The following is a 21,700-nucleotide window of genomic DNA, read 5'->3' on the forward strand; positions in this document are numbered from 1 at the left end:
CACTCGCCTCCGAATTCTCACGAAGCACCCCGACCTACGCCCCCGTTTTCTCCTTCTTTACTTCTCGCGAATGACAGGGATTTGGGCCTTGTCTTGAGAAAGTGCTATATCCTTCGCGTCGGACTCATTAAAGAAAACATCTTTGTCCAGTTCAAGGTGAGTCCAGAAGCTCTTTTCGGCCATAATAGACGGTAGCAGCAACATCATGTACAAAATAAGTTTTAAAAATGCAAAAAACAAACAAAATAGCACGTTGTGTTAGGAGCCCGTAAAAAGGCAGCCACCCATCCAGCGCCGTTCTTCCCCACATTTACATAAGTATTCAGACGATTAACCTTGTTTCTCCCATTCTTCTCTGCAGATCCTCTCAAGCTCTGTCAGGTTGGATGAGGAGTGTCGCTGCACAGCTTTTTTCAGGTCTCTCCAGAGATGTTCGTTTCAAGTCAGGGCTATGGCTGGGCCACTCAAGGACATTCAAAGACTTGTCCCGAAGCCACTCCTGCGTTGTCTTGGCTGTGTGCTTTGGGTCTTTGTCCTGTTGGAAGGTGAACCTTCACCCCAGTCTGATGTCCTGAGCGTTCTGGAGCAGGTTTTCATGAAGGATCTCTTTGTACTTTGCTCTGTTTATCTTCCCCTCGATCTTTACCATAGGTGGACTCCAAATTCTTTCTTTTTTTACATTTCAAGGAAACAGGATGCACCTGAGCTCAATTTCTTGTCCATGTTGACTCCTATGCTTCCCAACAGCGGGTCTCTGACATCATCAGAGTGCGCAGCTGAACACTAAACAGGAACCACTCGGTTTGTAATTTTAACTAAAACAACCAGGTTTTAGTTTGTTTTTAACAGGTAGGGCCGCCGGAATCCTGCTTAACTGACGGGTTAAAGACTGCTTTAAAGAGACGCTAAACCTCTAACATTAGCCATGAAGCTAACAAAGTTAGTCCCAGATGAGTTTTCCAATGTTGCCCTCCTTTGTATGTAGAGGTAAATGAACGGTTCCAGCGCTGTAGGAGTTGTATGTACTATGCTTTGTTTCGGGACAAATTGGATCACTCATAGTTCCAATGTGGCAATTGTTTGCTTGCCAAGGATTATAGGCATGAGGTGGCTTCCTGGATCACACAGGTCGACAGCCGACGTAAGAAACTGGGGGAAACGCAGAGTGGAATGTTTACCTTTTCTAAGCCGGTGGCTGGACCGTGTTCACATGTTGGATGCATCGCTGTTGTGTGTCGTCTGGCCGGTGTTTCCCGCAGCTCGTTCGCCAGGGGAGCCATCTCCTGCCTCTCCTATCCCATCTGATAGCGTAGTCGAAAGAGCACGGCAATCACAATGGTCGCATGTCACGAGCCGTGGAAGCCGATAACAGCGGCCTACCGCAAACCAGTCTACACTCCCAATGAGAGGCCCGGAGCGGATACAAACAACTAATAGTTTCACCGCCCTGGAGGCTGATCTTCCTGCACCTTAGTCGCTGGGGGGTATCTGCGGTCCTTCCTCCACGATTTTGAAGTCGATGTCGGCAACCTTTTGTCCCTGCTCTTGATCGAGCGGGGTATCTCCATCTGTCTGAGGCCTGCAACATCCTGTGAAGCGTGGGAGTGGGAGGATTTCTTCCTCCGTCTCGCCATCCGTGATTTTGGGAGGTTCCTGGTGCAAAAACAGAGGTGGTGTGCCCAAGTAGGAGTCTACTGTGCAGCTCACTAGGCACTAACATAAATAACATTAGAATGTCTACTTCTGCTAAGCTTCGCAGTAAAGCAATGAAAACAAGCAAACATCCTAGGATTAATTATTTTGCAAGGCACTGTATGTGGCCTACCACTTCGCGACTGAGCCGTTTGGCCATGTTTATGTACAGAATTTCATGTTTCTAGGTCACACAGCTTGTTTAGCGTTATAACGCCACCTTTTGGCCAAATGGCATTACATGAGAGTGTGTGACCCATGGCCTTTTATACAATCATGCACATTTGCATCCTCCTAGGTCTTAAGGGAATTAGCATTTTATTAATCAAATTGGCGGAACTAGAAAAAGTATTTGCCAACTAATACAATTGGGTTTCACTGGCTTCGCTGCTGATCCCCCAATAATATGAACACTTTCTAAAGTTGTGCTTTCAGCCTGATAATACTCAAGAGTGCTAAAGCAAGCACACTTATCGTTATAGAAGGTACAATAAAAATCCACACTAGTGTGTAGATCAACACCGGTATATAGTAAAATACGATATACTGCCCATCCCAAGATCTAGGTTTCAGGAAATGGCAGTAACGGGTGTTTCAAAAATGCTAAACGCTCCAACTTGATCTTAGGTCTACATCAGCATCACCTAAGGACAACCCTGATTGTATGTTGAAACGTGTATATATTTCTCGTTGTGCCCATAAGTCTATAGCCTACCATTTCTACATTTACATTTGATTATTCATTTAGCAGACGCTTTTATCCAGAGCGATTTACACGAGTAATTAGGGTTAAATGCCTTGCTCAAGAACACATTGGCAGATTTTTTACCTATTCGGCTCGGGGATTGGACCTAGCGACCTTTCAGTTACTGGCCCAACGTTCTTAACTGCAGTCTTTTGCCGACGTCATTATTGGGCTAAAAAAGGTGCATTTACATGTTTGTTCCCACATGTGTGGGAACTGCACACGCGTTGTTGTGGGAGCCATGGGCTTTGCCGCCTCGCTGAAGAGGTACTCGTAGAGATTCTTTAAAGTTGCCTGTTCTAAGAAGGGACCCTTCCAGTTCCCCTTAGATACTGTTGCTATCAGCCAGGTTAAGCTGAGTGAAATTCTGATGAATGTATGGCTCCCATTTGAGAAAGCAACTAACTGATACCTGCTGCATGTCCCTGCACATTGTGTATGAAACAAGAATGTGATACGCTTTGCTACAACAAACCGGTTGGTTAGACAGGCTATAGATTGCATAGTGTGTCAATAGTTTGGCATGAAGGATATGTTGTTGAAAAGGCCATTGATCGAAGCTAGGGGAACTTTGCTAGTTTTGAAGCGTGTCCACAATGATGACGGTGATATCTTGCATTTGTATACTGTTCTTCTCAAAAAAAGGGGCCTTTTAGTTGTATGGGAGTATCTCACCCTTGCTATTCCATTTCTTTGTCCCGCAGTGGCCAAGCCTGCTGTGGCAGAGAAGCTACAGTGGACATGTGCTGAGCTTCCTACTGAGGGCCAGATGGTGGCACTGGTGGTCAGTGTGATGGAGAATCCTGGAGAGTTCTACTGCTACAAATATAACCAAGAAGGTACAGGCATTCTAAACATCTCACAGTAGGAGTGAGATTTTACTAGATTAGAATAAGGGAGCCTAGGTCTCCCGAGTGGCGCAGTGGTCTAAGGCAGTGCTAGCTATGTAAGACGGAAACCATACATGCTGAGGCTGCATGTATTGTGACTGGGGATTTTAACAAAGCTAATCTGAGAACAAGGCTTCCTAAATTATATCAGCATATTGAATGCGCGACACGGGCTGATAGCATTCTGGACCATTACTACTCTAACTTCCACAATGCATACAAAGGCCTCCCTTCGGCAAATCTGACCATGACTCCATTTTGTTGCTCCCAGTTTATAGACAGAAACTAAAACCAGAAACGCCCATGCACAGGTCTATCCAACGCTGGTCTGATCAATCGGATTCCACACTTCAAGATTGCTTCGATCACGTAGACTGGTATACAGTTGAAGTCGGAAGTTTACATACACCTTAGCCAAATATATTTAAACTCAATTTTTCACAATTCGTGACATTTAATCCTAGTAAAAATACCCTGTCTTAGTTCAGTTAGGATCACTACTTCATTTTAAGATTGTGAAATGTCAGAATAATAGTAGAGAGAATGATTTATTTCAGCTTTTATTTCTTTCATCACATTTTACCATGATGTCAAGCAAAGAGGCACTGAGTTTGAAGGTAGGCCTTGAAATACATCCACAGGTACACCTCCAATTGACTCAAATGATGTCAATTAGCCAACCAGAAGCTTCTAAAGCCATGACATCATTTTCTGGAGTTTTCCAAGCTGTTTAAAGGCACAGTCAACTTAGTGTATGTAAACTTCTGACCCACTGGAATTGTGATACAGTGAAATAATCTGCCTGTAAACAATTGTTGGAAATATTACTTGTGTCATGCACAAAGTAGATGTCCTAACCGACTTGCCAAAACTATAGTTTGTTAAGAATAATTTGTGGAATGGCTGAAAAACGAGTTTTATTGACTCCAACCTAAGTGCATGTAAACTTCCGACTTCAACTGTATGTTCCGGGTAGCCTCAGACAATAACATTGATGTATACGCTTTCTCTGTGAACGAGTTTATTAGCAAGTGCATCGGTGAAGTTTTAGCCACTGTGACTATTAAACCTTCCCTAACCAGAAACTGTGGATTGATGGCAGCATTGCGCGAATCACCTCTTTTGATCATGACAAGGCGACTGGAAACATGACCAAATACAGTGTAGCTATTTCCTCCAAGGCAATCAAAAGAGCAAAGCGTCAGTATAGAGACAAAGTAGAGTCGCAATTCAACAGCTCAAAAACGAGACGTATGTGGCAGGGTCTACAGTCAATCACGGATTACAGAATGAAAACCAGCCCCGTAAACGGACATCGACGTCATGCTCCCAGACAAATTAACCAACTTCTTTGCTCACTTTGAGGACAATACAGTGCCACTGACACGGCCCGCTACCAAAGCCTGTGGGCTCTCCTTCTCCCTGGCCAACGTGAGTAAAACGTTTAAACGTGTTAAACCTCGCAAGGCTTCCGGCCCAGATGGCATCCTTAGCCACGTTCTCAGAGCATGCGCAGATCAGCTGGCTGGTGTGTTTACGGACATATTCAATCAATCCCTATCCCAGTCTGCTGTGCCCACATGCTTCAAGATGGCCACCATTGTTCCTGTTCCCAAGAAAGCAAAGGTAACTGAACTAAATGACTATCGCCCCATAAGATTCACTTCTGTCATCATGAAGTGCTTTGAGAGACTAGTCAAGGATCATATCACCTCCACCCTACCTGACACCCTAGACCCACTTCAATTTGCTTACCGCCCCAATAGGTCCACAGATGATGCAATCGCCATCACATTGCACACTGCCCTATCCCATCTGGACGAGTAATACCTATGGAAGAATGCTGTTCATTGACTACAGCTCAGCATTTAACAGCATAGTGCCCTCCAAGCTCACCATTAAGCTCGAGACCCCGCACTGTGCAACTAGGTCCTGGACTTTCTGACGGCTGTGGGAGCCTCACCTCAGAATGCATTTCCATTGACATATTGTTTCTTAAGTGATGATATGTTGAGTTAAAACTTTGCTTCTATACCACTACATACAATTGCAATGTACACTGAACATAATTATAAAAGCAAGATGTGAAGTGTTGGTCACAAGCTTTTCATGAGCTGAAGTAAAAGATCCCTGACATGTTCTATACGTACAAAAAGCTTATTTCTCTCAAATTTTGTGCACAAATTTGTTTACATCCCTGTTAGTGAGCATTTCTTCTTTGCCAAGATAATCCATCCACCTGACAGGTGATCATTCATTACACAGGTGCACCTTGTGCTGTGGACAATAAGGCCACCCTCTAAAATGTGCAGTTTACACAATGCCAAAGATGTCTCAACTTTTGAGGGCGCATGCAATTGGCATGCTGACTGCAGGAATGTCCACCAGAGCTGTTGCCAGATAATTGAATGTTAATTTCTCTACCATAAGCTGCCTCCAATGTCATTTTAGAGAATTTGGCAGTACGTCCAACCGGCCTCACAACCGCAGACCATGTGTAACCACGCCGGATGTGTAGGACCTGGACTGGCTTCATCTGCGCTATAGTCTGAGACCAGCCACCAGGACAGCAGATTAAACTCTGGATTTGCACAACTGAAGAATTTCTGTGCAAACTGTCAGAAACCGTCTCAGGGAAGCTCATCTGCTTGCTTGTCGTCCTCACCAGGGTCTTGACTCGACTTCAGTTTGGCGTCGTAACTGACTTTAGTGGGAAATGCTCACCTTCGATGACTACTGGTACGGTGGAGAAGTGTGCTCTTCACGGAGGTATCACGGTTTCAACTATACCGGGCAGATGGCAGACACTGTATGGCTTTGTGTGGGCGAGCGGTTTGCTGATTTCAACATTGTGAGTAGAGTGCCCATGGTTTCGGTGATGTTATGGTATGGGCAGGCATAAGCTACGGACAACGAATACAATTGCATTTTATCGATGGCAATTTGAATGCACAGAGATGCCATGACGAGGCACATTGTCGTGCCATTCGTCTGCTGCCATCACCTCATGTTTCAGCATGATAATGCACGATCCCATGTCGCAAGGATTTGTACACAATTTCCCAGTTCTTCCATGGCCTGCAATACTCACCACACGTCACCCATTGAGCATGTTGGGATGCTCTTGATAGACGTGTACGACCGCTTGTTCGAGTTCTTGGCAATATCCAGAAACTTTGCACAGCCATTGAAGAGGAGTGGGACCACAGGCCACAATCAACAGCACTGCATGAGCCGTGTCTGGTGGTCACACCAGATACTGACTGGTTTTCTGATCTACGCCCCTACTTTTTTTTTTTGTTATGTAACCAACAGATACAAATCTGTATTTCCAGTCGTGAAATCCATGGATTAGGGCCTACTGAATTTATTTCAATTTACTGATTTCCCTATATGAAAACTCAGTAAAGTCTTTGAAATTGTTGAATGTCAGAAACGGTTAAATATAACATGTGTTATATTCATCGTTTTTATGTGTTACATTCCCTGTTTTCACTGTAATTGACATTGCTTCATCAGCGATATCTGTTTGTGTTGTAAGACCTGCAGGTTCTAGCGGAGCTGAGGGCTGAGCTGAAGCGGCACTGTGAGGCAGACATCACCCCTTTCAGTCCTAGTGTGGGTGAGCCCTGCTGCGCCCTGTTCTCTGGTAAGAACAAACAACGAGATTTATCAAACGCCACTCTAACTGAATATCTATCATACTATATGGGGTAGTAAAAATATCACCAAGTACTCAAAGGCCCTCTCTCTTACTCCCACTGGTGCAGTGAATGTAGTCGGAAACTGTATATTATGGTTAATACTGGTGTGTGTGCTCTCCCTCCACAGGTGATGGGGCATGGTACCGTGGTATGGTGCAGGGTGTGTGGGCTGGCAGTAAAGCCCGGGTGTATTTTGTGGACTATGGCAACACCAGTGATGTAGAACCAGCCCACCTCAGAGCGATCACACCCGAGCTCCTCAAACACCACTTCCTGGCTATCCGCTGCTGGCTAGCAGGTGTGTGTGTGTGTGACGGTTAAAGTAGTAACTTTTCTACATTGTCAAACTTTACAGGTTTTTTATGTAATAAGTTATTACATTATTCGGTGGTTGTAATGTTATCAGGTGAGTAACAACTTTTTTGAGGAATGTTTTTATGTATTGCTTCCTTCAATTTGATGCATATACTGCTAGTTACAAACACAAGCTCATGCACATCATACCGGAATACTTCTATATAAACACACTCGCAAGCACACATTGAAATGTGCACAGTCATACACACACACACACACACACACACACACAAAAGTAACTGAATACTCATAAATAGAAACTGACAAGCGCACACTGAAACCGGTCTAGTTGAAAGAGATTTTCAAAATACCAATATAACACTTCTTTACTTGGCCATTGTACAACTGGAACTTTTCTTTTTGATGTCAATACTATGCCATACTATTGTAAAGTGGTTGTTCCACTGGATATCATAAGGTGAATGCACCAATTTGTAAGTCGCTCTGGATAAGAGCGTCTGCTAAATGACTTAAATGTAAATGTAAATGTCACAGTACCCAAACCCTGACACGCCATACACACAACAGGCTGTGTATGATGATGAGTAACCGGATGGGTGTCCGCTAGGAGGGGGTGGTCAAAAGGTTTGGTGAACCTCACCTGTGTGTTGAGGATCCTTGTTTTACAGTCCCCTGAGATAAAGATTACTTCTTGAAACCATTTTGTGCTTGTGCCTTGCTCAAGGGCACAACGGCAGGAGATTATATCTAGAATTAGATACCAGCAACCCTCCAGTTGCCGTTTCACATCCACCAGATTTTTCCCATGAGACCCAGGATTCAAAGGCCTGCCCCTCTAACCTCAAGGCTACGTGCCGCCCCATAGCAAGGTAACAAGAGACACAGGTTTGACTGCTCAGAGAGATGACATCGCAGATGGACCCTATTGGTTACAACCCCCACATAGAGCAGATGCGATTTGGCACAAACTGAGTAATACATAAACATTGCTTTTGCATTTATCGCCCTCCAGGTTCCCTTGGAGAGTTCATCAATGAGCTTGACGCCCTGATAAGTTCCTTTCCTGAGGATGGCTCACCTCTCACAGTTCTGGGTGACTTTAACCTCCCCACGTCTACCTTTGACTCATTCCTCTCTGCCTCCTTCTTTCCACTCCTCTCCTCTTTTGACCTCACCCTCTCAACCTTTCCCCCGCCTACTCGACCAAGCAGGGCGAGATACGCTGACCTCATCTTTACTAGATGCTGTCTTTCCACTAATCTCATTGCAACTCCCTCCAAGTCTCCGACCACTACCTTGTATCCTTTTCCCTCTCGCTCTCATCCAACACTTCCCACACTGCCCCTACTCGGATGGTATCGCGCCGTCCCAACCTTCGCTCTTCTCTCCCCGCTACTCTCTCCTCTTCCATCCTATCATCTCTTCCCTCTGCTCAAACCTTCTCCAATCTCTATCTTTTTCTGCCTCCTCAACCCTCCTCTTCCCTCTTCTGCATCCTTTGACTCTCTATGTCCCCTATCCTCCAGGCGGCTCGGTCCTCCCCTCCTGCTCCGTGGCTCGACGACTCATTGCGAACTCACAGAACAGGGCTCCGGGCAGCCGAGCGGAAATGGAGGAAACTCGCCTCCCTGCGACCTGGCATCCTTTCACTCCCTCCTCTCTACATTCTCCTCTTCTGTCTCTGCTGCTAAAGCCACTTCTACCACTCTAAATCCAAGCAACTGCCTCTAACCCTAGGAAGCTCTTTGCCACCTTCTCCTCCCTCCTGAATCCTCCTCCCCCTCCTCCCCCTCCTCCCTCTCTGCGGATGACTTCGTCAACCATTTTGAAAGAAGGTCGACGACATCCGATCCTCGTTTGCTAAGTCAAACGACACCGCTGTCTGCTCACACTGCCTACCCTGTGCTTTGACCTCTTTCTCCCCTCTCTTCCAGATGAAATCTCGCGTCTTGTGACGGCCGGCCGCCCAACAACCTGCCCGCGTTGACCCTATCCCCTCCTCTCTTCTCCAGACCATTTCCGGAGACTTCTCCCTTACCTCACCTCGCTCATCAACTCATCCTTGACCGCTGGCTACGTCCCTTCCGTCTTCAAGAGAGCGAAGTTGCACCCCTTCTGAAAAAACCTACACTCGATCCCTCGATGTCAATAACTACAGACCAGTATCCCTTCTTTCTTTTCTCTCCAAAACTTGAAGTGCCGTCCTTGGCCAGCTCTCCTGCTATCTCTCTCAGAATGACCTTCTTGATCCAAATCAGTCAGGTTTAAGACTAGTCATTCAACTGAGACTGCTCTTCTCTGTGTCACGGAGGCGCTCCGCACTGCTAAAGCTAACTCTCTCTCCTCTGCTCTCATCCTTCTAGACCTATCGGCTGCCTTTGATACTGTGAACCATCAGATCCTCCTCTCCACCCTCTCCGAGCTGGGCATCTCCGGCAAGGTCCACGCTTGGATTGCGTCCTACCGACAGGTCGCTCCTACCAGGTGCGTGCGAGAATCTGTCTCACCACTCTCTCACCACTGGTGTCCCCCATCTCGTTCTGCCTCTCCTATTCTCGCTATACACCAAGTCACTTGGCTCTGTCATATCCTCACATGGTCTCTCCTATCATTGCTATGCAGACGACACACAATTAATCTTCTCCTTTCCCCCCTCTGATAACCAGGTGGTGAATCGCATCTCTGCATGTCTGCAGACATATCAGTGTGGATGACGGATCACCACCTCAACTGAACCTCGGCAAGACGGAGCTGCTCTTCCTCCCGGGAAGGACTGCCCGTTCCATGATCTCGCCATCACGGTTGACAACTCCATTGTGTCCTCCTCCCAGAGTGCTAAGAACCTTGGCGTGATCCTGGACAACACCCTGTCTTCTCAACTAACATCAAGGCGGTGACCCGTTCCTGTAGGTTCATGCTCTACAACATTCGCAGAGTACACCTGCCTCACGCAGGAAGCGGCGCAGGTCCTAATCCAGGCACTTGTCATCTCCCGTCTGGATTACTGCAACTCCTGTTGGCTGGCTCCCTGCCTGTCTATAACTCTACAACTCATCCAGAACGCCGCACCCGTCTGGTGTTCAACTTTCCCAAGTTCTCTCACGTCACCCCGCTCCTCCGCTCTCTCCACTGGCTTCCAGTTGAAGCTCGCATCCGCTACAAGACCATGGTGCTTGCCTACGGAGCTGTGAGGGAACGGCACCTCCGTACCTTCAGCTCTGATCAGGCCCTACACCCAAACAGGGCACTGCGGTTCATCCACCTCTGGCCTGCTCGCCTCCCTACCTCTGAGGAAGTACAGTTCCCGCTCAGCCCAGTCAAAACTGTTCGCTGCTCTGGCACCCCAATGGTGGAACAAACTCCCTCACGACGCCAGGTCAGCGAGATCACCACTTCCAGGCACCTGAAACCCACCTCTTTAAGGAATACCTAGGATAGGATAAGTAATCCTTCTAACCCCCCCCCCCCCCCCCCCTTAAAAGAGTTAGATGCACTATTGTAAAGTGGGTTGTTCCACTGGATATCATTAAGGTGAATGCACCAATTTGTAAGTCGCTCTGGATAAGAGCGTCTGCTAAATGACTTAAATGTAAATGTAAAATGTTATTAGCTACATGATCAGTTAAAGATGATACGTTATTCATCAAGTTGTTACTCCCATGATAACGTAAAAAACCACTGTGTAGTAGCATAACTTATAATGTAAAGTGAAAGGTTATTACATTATCTCTTCGTGTTTTATTACGTTATCCGGTAAGTTCTAACATTAACTGGTGTTATTACATTAACCGTTAACCATTACTGTGTGTGTGAATGAATTACATTTTATTTTCATGTCAAATCTCCAGTTGGCAACCCATACCTTACTGACTTAATTGACAATAACAAACATTACAATGGTTCACGGTGATACTAAAGTGATAATTATTACTGTTCTGCGCAGTGCGGACCGTGTAAGGTATTAAAGTTATCCAAGCAATAATAATATCTAGAGCAGTAAAAAAAAAGTTAATACAGTTAAGTAAATACAGAAATATTTAAACCCGGTCTTGCACAAAGAAAAGATTGTATGTACGTGTTTGTATATTTGCAGGATTTTGTTCATGATATCCTCATTCCTAAAATTGTAATTGTTTTCAAAACCTGCTCATACGAATATGGTGAGAAACTGTTGCAAATGTCAATGTGGGAAAACATAGCAAGTCATGACTATAAAATAGTCTTCCCCCAATCCCTGTAGGTGTTGAGCCTCTGAGCCCCCAGTGGAGTGCTGAGTCTATAGGCCGCTTCCAGGCCCTGTGTGTGGGCCAGCAGCTCCATGCACGTGTCCTCTTCATCACAGAGCGAGGCTACGGACTTGAACTGGACAGCAGTGGTCAAAACGTGGCCACCACACTGCTCTCAGAACAGCTGGCCAAAGCCCCTGGACAGAGCCAGGCCCATGCTAAATCCGATCCCACTGTCCCTAAAATCCCCCAGCAGAAGCCTGCCATTCAGAGAGACACCACCACTAGTGTGGGACCACCCAAACCCGCAGCCACCAATGAAAATGAGCCGCCCACTGAGAAGCAGGTCAAGAAAAACAATCAGAGCAAGGCTAGTGCTCGGCAGCCGGCAAAAGTGTCCATCCCATTTGGGTCCGATGGAACTGCATCTGGTGAGTTAGATTTACTGTGTTTTCAGTATCAATAATAGATTGTAACCATGTTTCCATCCAACCATTTTTAAACAAGTCAAGTACCTGTCGGATAAAAAAAACTGATGATGGGCCTGATGGAAACAGCAAATTGTCGGTGGACTTTCTTAAATGTTGACAAAACCAAATCTGTATCATTTGATTGAAAATGTGTCGACAAGTAGATGGAAACCTAGCTTGTGTAATAATTAAAATAACTTTTTTGGACAACAGCACAAGATTGGCTGCAATGTCACAGTTCATCTGTCTGTCCATGTCTTGCCTTCAGATAAAACACTTCTCTTCATTTTATTTCAGCATGAGCTTACATGACAGTGCTGAACCAATTAATTCAGTCACATTGCCAGTGGCACACACTTTTACAAGAACAATTCATGTTTATCAAATATCTCCTGTTTGTCTTTACTCGTGCCGTCATACAATATTTGTTGCTAATAAATTCAAGCGCAACTTAGAAATATCAACTTGAATTCCAACCCACCTGCCATCAATACAATTAAATCATGATTCAGTAAATGTGGTTTGATAAGGAGTAATTTATCATTTATCCTGAAACAGTAGTAAGGTTATGGCAAAATAAGTATGTACAGTGCCTTCACAAAGTATTCAGACCCCTTGACTTTGTCCACATTCTAAGTTGCAGCTGTATTCTAAAATTGATTAAAATATTTTTTTCCCTCGTCAATCTACACACAATAAATACCCTATAATGACAAAACGAAAACAGGTTTTTAGACATTTTTTTTTTTTCTTTTAACAGTTTCCTTATTTGCATAATATTCAGCGGCTTTGTTATGAGACTCGAAATTGAGCTCAGGTGCATCCTGTTTCCATTGATCATCCTTGGTGTTTCTACAACTTGACTGGAGTCCACCTGTGGTAAATTCAATTGATTTGGACGTAATTTGGAAAGGCACACACCTGTCTATATAAGGTCCCACAGTTGACAGTGCATGTCAGCAAAAACCAAGCCATGAGGTCAAAGGAATTGTCTGTTGAGCTCTGAGACAGGATTGTGTCGAGGCACAGATCTGGGGAAGGGTACCAAAACATTTCTGCTACATTGAAGATCCACAGAACACAGTGGCCTCCATTCTTAAATGGAAGATGTTTCAAACCACCAAGACAGTTCCTAGAGCTGGATGCCCGGCCAAACAGAGCAATCGGGGGAGAAGGGCCTTGGTCAGGGAGGTGACCAAGAACCCCATGGTCATTCTGACAGAGCTCCGGAGTTCCTCTGTGGAGATGGGAGAACCATCTCTGCTGCACTCCACCAATCAGGCATGTTATTGTAGAGTGGCCAGATGTAAGCCTCTCCTTAGTAAAAGGCACATGACAGCCCGCTTAGTTTGCCAAAAAGCACCTAAAGACTCTCAAACAATGAGAAACAAGATACTCTGGTCTGATGAAATCCAGATTTAACTCTTTGGCCTGAATGTAAAGTGTCACGTCTGGAGGAAACCTGGCACCAACCCTACAGTGAAGCATGGTGGTGGCAGCATCATCCTGTGGGGATGTTTTTCAGCGGCAGGGACTGGGAGACCTAGTCAGGATCGAGGGAATGATGAACAGAGCAAAGTACAGAGATCCTTGATGAAAAGCTGCTCAGGATCTCAGACTGGGCCGAAGGTTCACCTTCCAACAAGACAACGACCCTAAGCACACAGCCACGACAACACAGAAGTGGCTTTGTGACAAGTCTCTGAATGTCCTTTAGTGGCACAGCCAGAGCCCGGACTTGAACCCAATCTAACATCTCTGGAGAGACCTGAAAATAGCTGTGCAGCAACGCTCCCCATACAACCTGACAGAGCTTGATAGGATCTGCAGAGAAGAATGGGAGAAACTCCCCAAATACAGGTCTACCAAGCTTGTAGTGTCATGTACAAAGGTGCTTCAACAAAGTGCTGAGTAATGAGTCTGAATACTTTTGTAAATGTAATTTTAAATTTTTTATATACATTTGCAAAATATTCTAAAAACATGTTTTTGCTTTGTCATTATGGGGTATTGTGTGTAGATTGAGGGGGGGGAAATATCTAATCATCAAATAAAAACCAAGTAATATACACAACTGCAATATTTTATTATTACAAAGTAATTTTCTATTTATGTCTACCCAATGTGGACCTGACGGAGACAATGGAATATGGAATGTTTTGGCAATTGAACATTCATTCTTTTGGGATTTTAGAATTTCCATTAAAAAGCTTAAATTATTCTAATGTCATTATTTCATGTTTAAAAATATCGCCAAAAAAATGTATTGATCGTAATCGAACCCACCTCCAAAAAGCACTAATCGCTCAGCACTAGAATTAGTATATGATTGTTTAGTGTGTTTATGTCTGAAGCTTTAACCACAGTCACAACAGCTAAATTGTTTCATTCCTGTCTGAATTGGTCTATGCCTGGTCAGGTTATTCTTAAAAAATCTTTTCACACAGTCACCACAGCTAAATGGTGTCTCTCCTGTAGGAGACAGTTTGGTTCCCCTTGAGATTGAAGCTCTTTCCTCAGTCATCACAGCTAAATGTTTTTTTATTTTTTATTATATCTTCATTTAACTAGGCAAGTCAGTTAAGAACAAATTCTTATTTTCATTGACAGCCTAGGAACAGAATGACAGATTTGTGCCTTGTCAGCTCGGGGATTCGACCCCCGGTAACCTTTCGGTTACTAGCCCAATGCTCTAACCACTAGGCTACCCTGCCGCCCCACAGCTAAATGTATTTTCTCCTGTGGGAATCCTAATGTGCATGGGCAGATATTTTGTGTTTTAAGGTCTTGCCACAAACGGGGCAGGTGCTGGGTATCCCACTGTGACCGAGTCAAACATGGGCCTTCAATTTACAGACTGAATAGTTTTTTTGCAGAAGCGGCATTTGCTGGGTCTCTTGTCGAGTCACATGGCTCTGCAGGTCAGCTTTAAAAGATATAACTTTTTTCCACAATCACAGCAGCTGTGAGACGTGGTGCTGGGTTTGGTACAGTGTTCCCCCATTGATGGGGTTTAGATCCAATGATGAGCTGGGATGCAATTATGGGCTTGGATCCAATGGTCTCCTTGTCTTCAGTTATTACAGTTTGTATAGTGTGGTATTTTAGTAGGAGAGTGTATAAAAGTGTAGTAGTCTTGAGTGTAGTCTGATGAAAAGTGTGATCTAACTGCCACACAATCCAAACTAATGAGGGTGATAGTCTATCACTGCTTTAATAGTATTATTACAACTATCAAAGTAATCAAACCAACTGACTAAATTTAACTTGGACTATAATTACCTGCTTTGCTGAAACATTTTAATCTTCTTCCACTACCACAAACATACTTTTAAAGAGTTAAATCAAGCCCCACATTTAATTTTAAGTTACCACCTAGTTATTATTCTTTAGCACGCAGTTCTCTGCTGCCAATGACTGGAACGAATTGCAAAAATCGCTGAAGCTGGAGATTTATATTTCCCTCACTAACTTTAAACATCAGCTATCTGAGCAGCTAACGTACATAGTCCATCTGTAAACAGCCAACCCAATCTACCTACCTCATCCCCATATTGTTTTTATTTACTTTTCTGCTCTTTTGCACACCAGTATTTCTACTTGCACATCACTATCTGCTCATCTATCACTCCAGTGTTAATTTGCTACTATGGCCTATTTATTGCCTTACATCCTCACGCCATTTGCACACACTGTATATACTTAATTTTTTTCCTATTGTGTTATTGACTGTACGTTTTTTTATTCCATGTGTAACTCTGTTGTTTTTGTCGCATTGCTTTGCTTTATATTGGCCAGGTCGCAGTTGTAAATGAGAACTTGTTCTTAACAGGCGTACCTGGTTAAATAAAGGTGGGAGGGGAAAAAAATAGTAAAGTAAAACTTTTTAAACTTCTTCCACTACCCAGAAAATGTATTTTATAAAGCTAAAGCAAGCTCCACAACTTTACTTCATTTTAATCTATACTGAACAAACATATAAACGCAACGTGTACGATGTTGGTCCCATGTTTCATGAGCTGAAATAAAAGATTACAGAAATGTTCCATACAGACAACAAGTGTATTTATCTCAAATGTGTTTACGTCCCTGTTAGTGAGCATTTCTCCTTTGCCAAGATACTCCATCCACCTGACAGGTGTGGCATATCAAGAAGCTGATTAAACAGCACGATCATTGCATAGGTGCACCTTGTGCTGGGGACAATAAAAGGCCACTTTATATTGTGCAGTTTTGCCACAAAACACAATGCCACAGATGTCTCAAGTTTTGAGGGCGCAAGCAATTGTCATGCAGGAATGTCCAGAGCTGTTGCGAGAGAATTTAATGTTACTATTAAATTCTTTAAAACAATGTATGTCCAACTGGCCTCCCAACCGCAGACCACGTGTAACCACGCCAGCCCAGGACCTCCATATCCGGCTTCTTCACATGCGGGATCATCTGAGACCAGCCACCCGGACATCTGATGAAACTGTGTGCTTGCACAAAGAATGTCTGCGCAAATTGTCAGAAACCGTCTCAGGGAAGCTCATATGCGAGCTCGTAGTCCTCACCAGGTTTTTGACCTGACTGCAGTTCAGCGTCGTAACCAACTTCAGTGGGCAAATGCTCACCTTCTATGGCCACTGGCACGCTGGAGAAGTGTGCTCTTCATGGATGAATCCTGGTTTCAACTGTACCGGGCATATGACAGACAGTGTGTTTGGGTGAGCGGTTTGCTGGTGTCAATATTGTTTAGTGTCCCATGGTGTCGGTGGGGTTAGCTACGGACAACAAACACAATTGCATTTTATCGATGGCAATTTGAATGCACAGAGACACCGTGACAAGATCCTGAGGCCCATTGTAGTTCCATTCATCTGCCTCATCACCTCAGGTTTCAGCATGATGATACACGGCAACATGTTGCAAGGATCTGTACACAATTCCTGGAAGGTGAAAATGGCCCAGTTCTTCAATGGTCTGCATACTCACCAGGCATGTCACCTGTTAAGCATGTTTGGGATGCTCTGTATACGACAGCGTTTTTCAATTCCCGCCGATATCCAGCAAATTCACACAGGCATTGAAGAGGAGTTCGACCACATTCCACAGGCCACGATCAACAGCCTGATCAACTCTATGTGAAGGAGATGGTGGTCACACCAGATACTGACTGGTTTTCTGATCCATGTATCTGTGGCCAACAGATGCATATCTGTATTCCCAGTCATGTGAAATCCATAGATTAGGGCCTAATGAATTTCTTTCAATTGACTGATTTCCCTATAGGAACTGTAACTCAGTAAAATCTTAGAAATTGTTGAATGTTGCATTTATTTTTCTTCATTGTAGTTCCAATATGCAGTCGCTGCATAACAAACTGGATGTTGGTTTGACATTTTGTATACCATAAGCTACTGAAGAGAACTAAACCCACCAAATGAACCATCCAGCAATGGACAGAGAAGCAATGAACCCTGTCCTAAGTTCCATCACCTGCACTCACTGGGACAGTTGTTTCTGATTGTGACAGTGTAGACAAGATGGCAGCAAGACAATGCCAATTCATACTTACTGACATAAGAAAAAAAATCCTACAAAGGTCCTACCACCATAAATAGAGAGTTGAAATGGAAATACCTCTGAATACCAATAGACCACAAGCTCACCACAGACATAACAAAGAAATCCCAGCCGTGACTGTCAGTCATAAAATGTCTGTAACATTTACATCAAACCTTAACTCCTTTTGTTAGCTACTTTACCAAGTATCTGACTCCCTACCTGCATATCGAAGATATTACTAGTACAACATTGTCAGTCTCACAGGATTACAAACTGCATGAAAAATAATCTGACACCCAGTCCCATCCCTTAAAATATCACTCCTAAATAAACGTCCTATCCAGCGCAAAGCCTGTTAAATAATCTCCAGCCCAACCAACCACTCAACCAGAGCTTTGGCCTTCTCCCATCAGGTTGACGGTACAGGACAGTAAAATGCCATAATTCAGCAGGACATTTAATTGATTCTGGAATTTAACATACATTTCCGGGTGACTTCCTAATTTTAATGTCTGTGCACATTAGAGCTGTCCTTGACCAATTGATTGGTAAACATTTTTAAATGTGTATTTTTCCATATAGACACACCCTATGTGTTTTAATAAAATCAACTATATGCATTGAACTTACGGTTTGATGAAATAAGACCAATGCCTCGAGGGCGCCAGAGATCTAGATAACCAGAATATTTTTTTTTTTACCCAACTATTCTCCCGCTCCTGCTGGCATTCGCAGATTCCGCCATTACTTTCATTAAGTTGCCGGTAATAGGCTACACGAGGAGTCTGCAACTTTTCTCAAGTGGAATGCCAATTTATCTTACCATATCTACTGATCTGCCTTGCCAGTTCTGGTTTTCATAGGCACATTTTAATTTCATTTATAATAATGTCTTATCTCAATCATTGTCATGTGGTTAATCAAACTTCTATCCCAATCTAAATAAAAATTGTACCAACCTAAAAAGTAACTTCCATTGCCAACTATGTAATAGCCTACATATAGCCCAATAAAAAAATAAATATGTATCCTATAAATCACATTGGCTACACATGAGCCTGTCTGCAACAAACTTGAAACCTTGTATCAACTATTAACTTTGGTACGGCCAGAAGCTTGTGCTGGCGAACTTGCAACATTGCATAAAATATTCTGGCCGAGCAGAGTTTCCAGCGCTGGTGAGCTCGGGACAGACACCGTTGTAGGCTATTTGTGCAAGGGGTAAGAAGCCATGCTTGACTTGGGCAGGAGCTCACCGGAGCTTTGTAATGCTTAAGCTCCTGTTCCTCTTAGAATATTAGCTCAAAAATATTGTGGCGCTTCTGCACCTAAATATAGACCATACCAGCACCCAAAATGAGTACCGGAACCTATTTCACTCCAAGTCGAGCACTGATAAGAAGTAATTGGGATGGCCTATTTTATGTCATTTCCACTTGATCAGTGCATGATATCTTTCCCTTTTCACGCTGAGTGGTTATCGAAAGGGAGAGGGCTGGAAAGATTTTTTTTAAATACACTATCGGTCAAAAGATTTAGAACACATTCAAGGGTTTTTCTTTCTTTTTACTGTTTTCTACATTGTAGAATAATAGTCAAGACATCAAAACTATGAAATAACACATATGGAATCATGTAGTAATCCAAAAAGTGTTAAAACAAATCAAAATATATTTTACATTTGAGGTTCTTCAAAGTAGCCACCCTTTGCCTCGTGACAGCTTTGCATTCTCTCAACCAGCTTCACCTGGAATGCTTTTCCAACAATCTTGATGGAGTTCCCACATATGCACATTGTCGGAAGAGCGCATTCTGGAGAGAGATAATTACATTGTGCATCTGGGCGCATGGTTAAGCCGACGTCTGCGTTGTCCATGCAGCATTTACGATGATACGGCCTCAGCGGAAGTCAAAGCATTCATATTGCTTGAGCTTCGTGGAGCAGTGCAGAGCTGTTGGCAAGGAAGGAAGTAAGTTTATCTACAGGATGTACCACCCTCACCTACCGTCAACCAATCATGTCAATGCGGAGTTATACAGAGCCCTACGCATTGTTACAACATTTGGGAAGCGAATTGCGATGCGGTACGGCGCTTGATTTGTCCTGTGCATGTCTCTGGAGGCGCTGCAATTGTCACATGGAGCCTTCGGCCACAATTTTGGATCAAGCATAAATTGGGTTTTAGTCTAGGCCTCCGCAATGGATTAGTTGACATATATATTTTTGTTTCTGGTCGACCAACAACCAAACAGTCGACTAATTGGGGTCAGCCCTAATGCATATGTGTGGGGTGGGGGGGTGACTTGTGAGCTATGGAAATAATTGTATTTTCAAGGACATTAGTCAAGGAAACCATTAGTCAATCAATGTTAACGCTAGTAGTGCTAATCAGACGAACGATATATCTACCTCAGCAGACAAATTCCCTCTGGACTGGAGGACGGTGGAGCTGCCTCGCAATGAGACCTTCCAGCCTTGCATAGCAGCCGTTGTCAGCCCCAGTCTATTCTACCTTTTCAACCCCAGCCACGGTGAGGACTCTCTTTCTCTCCTGTCTCTTGTTCTTTGTGTCTACAGAAATCTATGTCAATTTTTACAGGTGTACAATTACACCAGACTCACCCACAAATTATCTGTGTATACGGTATGAACACTAATTTGTGTCTGTGTGTGGTCTAGTGTATGTGGAGAGACTGCAGAGTGTGATGATGGACTTGGCTGTATACTGCACCACCAAGGCCTTGCCTAGTCAGTGCAAACCCATGCCAGGAGCTGCATGCTGTGCCCAGTTTTCGGGTGAGGAGTCGTCATTCCCCCCCACACACACACACTAACCCTAACCCACACTTTCATCACCTTGTGGACAGGACTGCACACACACACATGCACTCTCACTGCTAAAATACACACTAATTCAGTGCCTCACACAATGCATACACATGCAGTGCTTCAACAACAATCAGATATTTCCCATTTCAAGGGCACTATAAAATAACCTCTAACTCAATGACACTCATTTTTTTAAACGTTAGGTGAAATCTAATCGTAAAGTGAACGGACTGCCATTTTTTCACGCTGCTCAGGATTTGGCAATATGGCCGTCCGTTCACTTTATGATCAGATTTGACGTTTCAATATGGCTAAATCTCTTTCTGGAAAGACAGGGAATTTAAGTACTGTTCCAAATACTTGAATTATGCTACAAAGAGTTCTACTGATAGATCACACAGCTCTTTTGGGATGTTTTCAAACCAATTGAATGCCAACATTAGCAATATGCTTACATGAGGAACTAGGGTAGTGGACTAAATGGTGGATTGCTCTGACAAGGTGTCAAAGCACGAGGTAGCAAACCCACAAAAATGGATTGGACACAGCAGTGTCGATCAACTCAAGATAAAAATGTAATATTCAATATCAGTAAGTTAGACTAAATATTAGCACTTCACAAACTGGTGTGTGATAACCCTCAATCTGGATAACAAAACAAATCATAAGACTACAAAAAGAAAACCAGCCCCATCGCAGACCCCGATGTCTTGCTCCCAGACAAACTAAACAACTTCTTTGCTCGCTTTGAGGACAATACAGTGCCACCGACACGGCCCGCTACCAAAACCTGCAGGCTCTCCTTCACCGCAGCCAACATGAGTAAAACATTTAAACGTGTTAACCCTCGCAAGGCTGCCGGCCCAGACGGCATCCCTAGCTGCGTCCTCAGAGCATGCGCAGACCAGCTGGCTGGTGTGATTACGGACATATTCAATCAATCCCTATCCCATTCTGCTGTTCCCACATGCTTCAAGAGGGCCACCATTGTTCCTGTTCCCAAGAAAGCTAAGGTAACTGAACTAAACGACTATCGCGACTATAGCACTCACTTCCGTCATCATGAAGTGCTTTGAGACACTAGTCAAGGATCATATCACCTCCACTCTACCAGACACCCTAGACCCACTCCAATTTGCTTACCGCCCCAATAGGTCCACAGACGACTCAATCACACTGCAAACTGCACACTGCCCTCACCCATCTGGACAAGAGGAATACTTATGTAAGAATGCTGTTCATCGACTACTGCTCAGCATTTAACACCATAGTGCC

At 44.0% G+C, this 21,700-nt stretch overlaps 1 protein-coding gene across 5 annotated transcripts in view; it reads left to right on the forward strand.

Moving 5' to 3' along the window:
- Positions 1 to 21,700, forward strand: part of tdrd1 (tudor domain containing 1) — a 76,674-nt gene that overhangs the window by 39,063 nt on the left and 15,911 nt on the right. For 2 of the 5 annotated variants that reach the window (XM_024006561.2, XM_024006563.2), the window contains exons 16-21: positions 3,142 to 3,276; positions 6,869 to 6,976; positions 7,159 to 7,329; positions 11,590 to 12,006; positions 20,011 to 20,127; positions 20,276 to 20,392. In XM_024006561.2, coding sequence (XP_023862329.1) covers positions 3,142 to 3,276; positions 6,869 to 6,976; positions 7,159 to 7,329; positions 11,590 to 12,006; positions 20,011 to 20,127; positions 20,276 to 20,392 — 1,065 coding nt within the window. The remainder of the gene's footprint in view (positions 1 to 3,141; positions 3,277 to 6,868; positions 6,977 to 7,158; positions 7,330 to 11,589; positions 12,007 to 20,010; positions 20,128 to 20,275; positions 20,393 to 21,700) is intronic. The other 3 variants (XM_024006562.2, XM_070448135.1, XM_024006565.2) reach the window with 3 other exon arrangements.

Source organism: Salvelinus sp. IW2-2015, linkage group LG17 (genome assembly GCF_002910315.2).
Source record: "Salvelinus sp. IW2-2015 linkage group LG17, ASM291031v2, whole genome shotgun sequence".
Lineage (NCBI taxonomy): Eukaryota > Metazoa > Chordata > Actinopteri > Salmoniformes > Salmonidae > Salvelinus > Salvelinus sp. IW2-2015.